The following is a 7,360-nucleotide window of genomic DNA, read 5'->3' on the forward strand; positions in this document are numbered from 1 at the left end:
TTTTCGTAATTAGATTTTATTAAGTATGCTTAATACATTTAATAAGTGGATGGGAAAATGTTTTTTTTTCCCGCTAAAATAGAAAATGTTGATCACTCTGGAGTGGAAATATACAAACAAAATCCACAATAGTATAAATGTGGAATTCAGTTCAATATTTTTTTATACTAAATTTATCCAATATAATGATCTTGAAATTTGTCTCCTATGACCGAACTCCATTTCGATTTTCCATCGCCATTTCCATCTCTGCAGTTTTTGCAGCTTCTCTGAACTTCTTGTAGAGGTCACTCTTGTAAAATTTCCTCGTCCTCAGCACCAAAATCAGTGAAATTAGGCAACCAAACAAAGTTGCCGCCGTAATTATAATAAAAGACAATTTGAAGCACTCAACTCCGACACATGTAAGATCTTTGCCGTCCTTCCTGGTGAGTCCCGCTGCCACCAGTTGCCTCTCGGCTTCTCTGTCATATAAATGTCCGGCCACCCTCACATTTAGCAAATATGAGCCAACGGGGCTGGCGGATCCCCCGAAATTGTACAAGGTTGAGTAATATTTGAGGCCGAAAATTTCGGAAATTATGGCGAAAACTAATGGCCATTGAGCGCCGAAACAGAAGCCGATGATAATTGATGCTACGTATAACCCATTGGGGACATTGAAGGCTATGAGAAGATGACCGACGCAGGATATTAAGAGGATGATTGTGAGCATGAGAGGGCGAGGAAATTTGTATTTGACAAGAATGATTTCGGAGACAAAACCGGCGAAAACTCGGCCGAGATAATTCCAGATACTGACGAGTGAAACGAAAGTGCTTATGCTTTTAGTCGGGTATCCCAGTGAACTTCCGATTTGACCCATATTGTCGATCGCCGTTAAGGTTCCACCGACACCGCATATTGTAGCGACGAAGAGAATCAGCATGTCCATGCTAAAGAGAGCTTGAAGAATTGTGTAGTCTTCTCCCCTGTCTGGTGGCTGAAAACAAGTTGTCCAGCATGAAGGTTGTTTGTGTTTCTCTGGCGGAACTGCTACTGCAGGTTCCATTGAACTTTTCTCGGTGGAAGTTGACGGTGGCAGTTGCGGCTGTGGCGGTGATGTTGAAGCCGTCTTTTCAATCTGTTTCTCATCTGAGACTACGTTGATCGGACGAGAATCATTCAAGATGATTTGTTTCAATTTCAATCGCTTGTATTCTTCTATCACAACAACAAGTAGAGGCAAAAAGAGCAAGAAAATAACCATGGCTCCGCTTCCGCCATACTCCCCTTGATTGAAAGTGAACTGTTTCTCTATGATGATTATTAACATTAAAAACCCGGCAAGGCCTAGAGATATATAGAGAAAATTGTAAAACACTTTCAGCTCATTCGGCTGGCGGACGACCTCCATTATCCGAATAGTCCTGAGAAAAATAATAGAAATGGCTGCCGGAAGCCAACCGATAAGCAAAATCAAAGCTTTAGTATTATCCCCATAGAAGGCATGATACAACTGAGTGATTATGGCGCCGCTGAGACCAACATAGCCTTTTAAAATCCCCAAAACGACGCCGCGGCTCTCAGGAAAATTCTTCACACAAGTAACTAGAGCGCCAGTGTTGGCGAAAGACTGAGAGTTGGCACCAATGCAAATGTATAAACACATCAGCCAAACCCGAGGCTTAGCGATTTTTTTCGACACTGCAAGCCAAATCATGGCGTAGCCGAAAAGATTCATTATTGCTCCAATAAAGAGAACCACCCACGGGGGGGTCACCTCGTTGATGAGACCGGAAAGAACGCCGACGTTGGCGCCTAAGTCTTTGAAGAAGCTGAGGAGATTGAGCGTCGATTGGTCGTAACCAAGGGATTCTTTGATCTCGTTTGAGTAGAGGGAAAACATGTAAGTTGCACCCGCGGCGGCCATGATCAGCAGTGAAGCGAAGACCATGAACCACCGGCCGGTGATGACTTGGATTGCGAAGCCCCTCATGTTGATCAGATTAGGGCCGCTAACGGGTGATTCAGCCACCATTTTTTTTATGTGTTTTGGTGAGTATGGACGAGGAGTGGAGCTTTGTATGTAGGAAAATGGAGGTGTTGAGGGAGTTTATATGCAGGGAAAGCGTGCGCTTTGAGAGTGTTGAGAGAGAGAGGATAAAACATTGAAAAAGACTTGATGGTAGACTTGCATAGAATGCATGATAGTTGAAGAAAAGTCAGGTAAAAGAGATGGGGATGAAAACTTAATAATACATGGAAATTTTATGTCTTGTTTGATTGGGAAATTATAAAAAGTAGGCAAAATTAAGGGGGTCTAAGCGAAATTATCCAAAAAATTCAGGTTTAACAAAATTGCCCAGGTTTTGTGAAATGACAAAACTGCCCCCATATATAAACAAAGCAAATTTCATCACTTCCCACGGTCATTTTATTGTGCAAATTTAAAGAAAATTCAAACTTTCCCCTTTCCCACGGTCATCCCACGGTCGAACCTCATTTCCACTGATTTTCTTGCTTTCCGGCAACCGCAAATGCCAAAGAAGGTTAGTATATCTCCCGTAATCTTGTTTGGATCAAGTTATTGCTCATATTATTGAGATTTGATTGAGATTTTTCGGTTTAAAATTTTAGGGTTTACGGTTTGAACAATGCTTAAAATGTTTTGATTCTTGGTTGTTTTCGTTGAATTGATTGAGGGGTTTTGTTACGTAGGATGGAATGATGAATTAATTGTTTTTTGGGATCATGCAGCTTATTCGTACAGCACGTGGCCGGATCATTTGGAAGGGTATGCTAGTTGTCACTTCGTATACAAATCCACTCAAAGAGAGGGCGAAACGGCAACTTAGGACCATTCCATCCTCTACCTCAGAGCGTGAGGAATCTTACCTCAGAGCGTGAGGAAGTGGTACACCAGAGCTGCGGCTTCCGACACACATGATGTCTACTTCATCCGGTCGAAGTCAAAGCACAGTTTTTGGCTGCTTGTGGTAAAGTTGCGTGAGTGGCTGACCGACGATGTAAGTTGTCTATAGTATATAATTCCCAAAAAAGTTTGATATATTTATCAATAACTAACACATGTGAACTTATTTATACCATTTTAGCATGTGGATTCGTTTTTGACTTTATTACGTCGGCACCAGAACGACCATTGTGCGACTGTTTCACAGCGGTGGATGACTGCCTACACATTCTTCGGAGACCATATTGAGATGGCTTAGAAAAGTTGGCAGACCATACCGTTTGAGGAGTTTGAGTTTTCGGGGCTCTTCACGAGGATGGTTGAGGCAGCGTACACCCCGAGACTGTTGTATCGACCATGGGGGATGATCGATCAGGTATAGTATATATGTATTTTCACTACATTGAATTAGTCTATTATTAACTAAAATTTGTCATTGTTTATAGGTTTATATCCCTATAAACTTCGACTGCGCACATTGGGCGGCCGGAGTTATAAATTTTCATGAGTGATCGATTACAGTATACGATTCGGATGTATCATATTTGGGGAATATGAGGTCTTTTGAGCAGCGGATGCGACCGTATCTGATATTCATACCCGCGTTATTAGAGGCGACGAGTTTTTGGACCGCTTCTGGACAAACTCCACGACGTGATTCCCTCACTTTATATCGAGCAAATGTCCCTCAGTAGGGACTGAGATTCGGTGATTGTGGAGTGTTTATGTTACGTTTTTTGAGTGTTTGACATTGTCACGGAGCGTTGATTTTCCCTCAGAGTCGTCTACCTCTATGCGTCGCCGTTTAGCGTCACAGTTGTATTTTCACTATATCGAGTAGCTCACGGATGTATATTTAGTTAGCTCATTATTTATTTATCGTTCTTCATATGTTCGTATGTATATTTTATTGTATGTGCGTATATGTACGATGTACTTTATCTGTCATTATATATCGATATGTATTTGATTTTATGCTTATATGTGATTTGAGTGATGTTACTATCCAGCAACAATCGAAAAAATCTTCGAAAATCTAAAAAATATAAGTCGATATATTGTAAAATGGTGAAATTCAAAAAAACGGAATTGAAATTCGAATTCTAAAAGTTGAAATACCCTAGAATGACAATAATTGAAAAATTTTTCAGAAATTTAGAAAATACGAATCAATATATCATAAAATGGTGAAATTAAAAAAAATGAAACTGAAATTCGAATTCTAAAAGTTGAAATATCCTAGAATGGCAACAATCAAAAAATTCTTCAGAAATTTGAAACATACGAATCGATATATCGTAAAACGGTGAAATCGAATTCTAAAAGTTGAAATACCCTAGAATGACAACAATCGAAAAATTCTTTGAAAATATGAAAAATACAAATCGATATATCGTAAAACTGGGAAATTCAAAAAAACGGAACTGAAATTCGAATTCTAAAAGTTGAAATACCCTAGAATGGCAACAATCGAAAAATTCTTCAGAAATTTAGAAAATACGAATCGATATATCGTAAAACGATGAAATTCGAAAAAGTGTAACTAAAATTCGAATTCTAAAAGTTGAAATACCCTAGAATGACAACAATCGAAAAATTCTTCGAAAATATGGAAAATACGAATCGATATATCGTAAAACGATGAAATTCAAAAAAGTGTAACTAAAATTCGAATTCTAAAAGTTAAAATACCCTAGAATGACAACAATCGAAAAATCCTTCGAAAATATGAAAAATACGAATCGATATATCGTAAAACGAGAAAATTCGAAAAAACAGAACTGAAATTCAAATTCTAAAAGTTGAAATATCCTAGAATGGCAACAATCGAAAAATTCTTCGAAAATATGGAAAATACAAATCGATATATCGTAAAACGGGAAAATTCGAAAAAACGGAACTGAAATTCGAATTCTAAAAGTTGAAATACCCTAGAATGACAACAATCGAAAAATTCTTTAGAAATTTAGAAAATACGAATCGATATATCGTAAAACGATGAAATTCGAAAAAGTGTAACTAAAATTCGAATTCTAAAAGTTGAAATACCCTAGAATGACAACAATCGAAAAATTCTTCGAAAATATGAAAAATACGAATCGATATATTGTAAAACGGGAAAAAACAAAAAAACGGAACTGAAATTCGAATTCTAAAAGTTGAAATACCCTAGAATGACAATAATCAAAAAATCCTTCGAAAATATGAAAAATACGAATCGATATATTGTAAAACGATGAAATTCGAAAAAGTGTAACTAAAATTCGAATTCTAAAAGTTGAAATACCCTAGAATGACAACAATCGAAAAATTCTTCGAAAATATGAAAAATACGAATCGGTATATTGTAAAACGGGAAAATACAAAAAAACGGAACTGAAATTCGAATTCTAAAAGTTGAAATACCCTAGAATGACAAAAATCGAAAAATCCTTCGAAAATATGAAAAATACGAATCGATATATTGTAAAACGAGAAAATTCAAAAAAACAGAACTGAAATTAGAATTTTAAAAGTTGAAATACCCTAGAATGACAACAATCGAAAAATTCTTTGGAAATTTTGAAAAATACGAATCGATATATCGTAAAACGGTAAAATTCTAAAAAACGAAACTGAAATTCGAATTCTAAAAATTGAAATACCCTAGAATGGCAACAATCGAAATTTTTTTTGAAAATATAGAAAATACGAATCGATATATCGTAAAACAGGAAAATTCGAAAAAACGGAATTGAAATTTGAATTCTAAAAGTTGAAATACCCTAGAATGACAACAATCAAAATTTTTTTTGAAAATCTGGAAAATATGAGTCGATATATCGTAAAACGATAAAATTCGAAAAAACGGAACTGAAATTCGAATTCTAAAAGTTGAAATACCCTAGAATGGCGACAATAAAAAAATTCTTCGAAAATCTGGAAAATATGAATCAATATATCGTAAAATGGTGAAATTCGAAAAAACAGAACTGAAATTCAAATTCTAAAAGTTGAAATACCCTAGAATGGCAACAATAGAAAAATTCTTTGGAAATTTTGAAAAATACGAATCGATATATCGTAAAACGGTAAATTTCGAAAAAACGGAACTGAAATTCGAATTCTAAAAATTGAAATACCTTAGAATGGCAACAATCGAAAAATTCTTTGAAAATATAGAAAATACGAATCGATATATCGTAAAACAAGAAAATTCGAAAAAACAGAATTGAAATTTGAATTCTAAAAGTTGAAATACCCTAGAATGATAGCAATCAAAATTTTTTTTGAAAATCTAGAAAATATGAGTCGATATATCGTAAAAAAATGAAATTCGAAAAAACAGAACTGAAATTCGAATTCTAAAAGTTGAAATACCCTAGAATGGCGACAATAAAAAAATTCTTCGAAAATCTGGAAAATATGAATCGATATATCGTAAAATGGTGAAATTCGAAAAAACAGAACTGAAATTCGAATTCTGAAAGTTGAAATACCCTAGAATGGCAATAATTGAAAAATTCTTCAGAAATCTGGTATTTAACCCCTAATATCAAAATGCCCCCTTAATTTTAATAAAATTTTATTTAACCCCTCATAATGAGTGAGGAGGGTTTATGTAAATGAGGGGAAGAAAAATTTTGATAATTTAAAAAAAGTATAATGCTATTATAATGTTTAATATCAAAATGTCCTCCTAATTTTAATAAAATTTCATTTAACCCTTCATAATGAGTGAGAAGTGTTTATATAAATGAGGAAAAAGATAATTTTGGTATTTTAGAAAAAGTCATGGGTATTTTTGCTTAAGAATAGTGATTTTGGGTATTTTTGCTTAGTGAGAGAATATTTTGACCATTTTTTATAATTTCCCTGTTTGATTCTATCCATAAAGAAATTTTAGAGATTCCTAGGTTTTATTTATGTGCAATAGTGGGCAAACCTATTGAATAATGTCATAATAAAAAGTAATTTAATGTGATAAATAACAAATTAAAAAATAGTGATTATATGTAATAAACAATCATTAGGAGTGATAAAAATTTACTATGTGTCATCGTATTTATTGAGTTTTTCAAATTTAAACCTTTTTTTAATGAAAAATCTATTATTTTTTAGGAAAATAAACTATTTTTATACAAAATTATACTTTATTAATTAATTTTTTATTTTAAATAAAATTTGTATGAAATTTTGGATGAAAAATGTTTAAAGTGTTAAGATTCTTCATGATAAATATAAAGGCAATATAAGTGCTAAATTAAAGTTTTGAATATATCCTCGTTATTAATAAAAATTCGTTTAAGAGTTTTTAAAATCGTCAACCATAAACTACTTTATATTAATAATTTAAAAATCAAATTAAATCGATTGATTAAACTGATTAAATAAAAAACTAGCTCTAAATCTTATCTAATTAATATA

The 7,360-nt window shown here is 34.0% G+C and overlaps 1 protein-coding gene across 1 annotated transcript; it reads right to left on the bottom strand.

Moving 5' to 3' along the window:
• LOC123192442 (protein NUCLEAR FUSION DEFECTIVE 4-like) lies at positions 1-2,161 on the bottom strand. The gene has a single exon (XM_044604995.1). It carries the CDS (start codon positions 2,018-2,020, stop codon positions 206-208), a length of 1,815 nt encoding a protein of 604 aa, XP_044460930.1. The 5' UTR covers positions 2,021-2,161; the 3' UTR covers positions 1-205.
• Positions 2,162-7,360: the final 5,199 nt, after the last annotated feature.

This window comes from Mangifera indica, chromosome 12, assembly GCF_011075055.1.
Source record: "Mangifera indica cultivar Alphonso chromosome 12, CATAS_Mindica_2.1, whole genome shotgun sequence".
NCBI lineage: Eukaryota > Viridiplantae > Streptophyta > Magnoliopsida > Sapindales > Anacardiaceae > Mangifera > Mangifera indica.

What these genes read in the sequence shown, in the direction of transcription:
- LOC123192442 (XM_044604995.1), bottom strand. Translation starts at nt 2,020, where the DNA reads ATGGTGGCTGAATCACCCGTTAGCGGCCCTAATCTGATCAACATGAGG.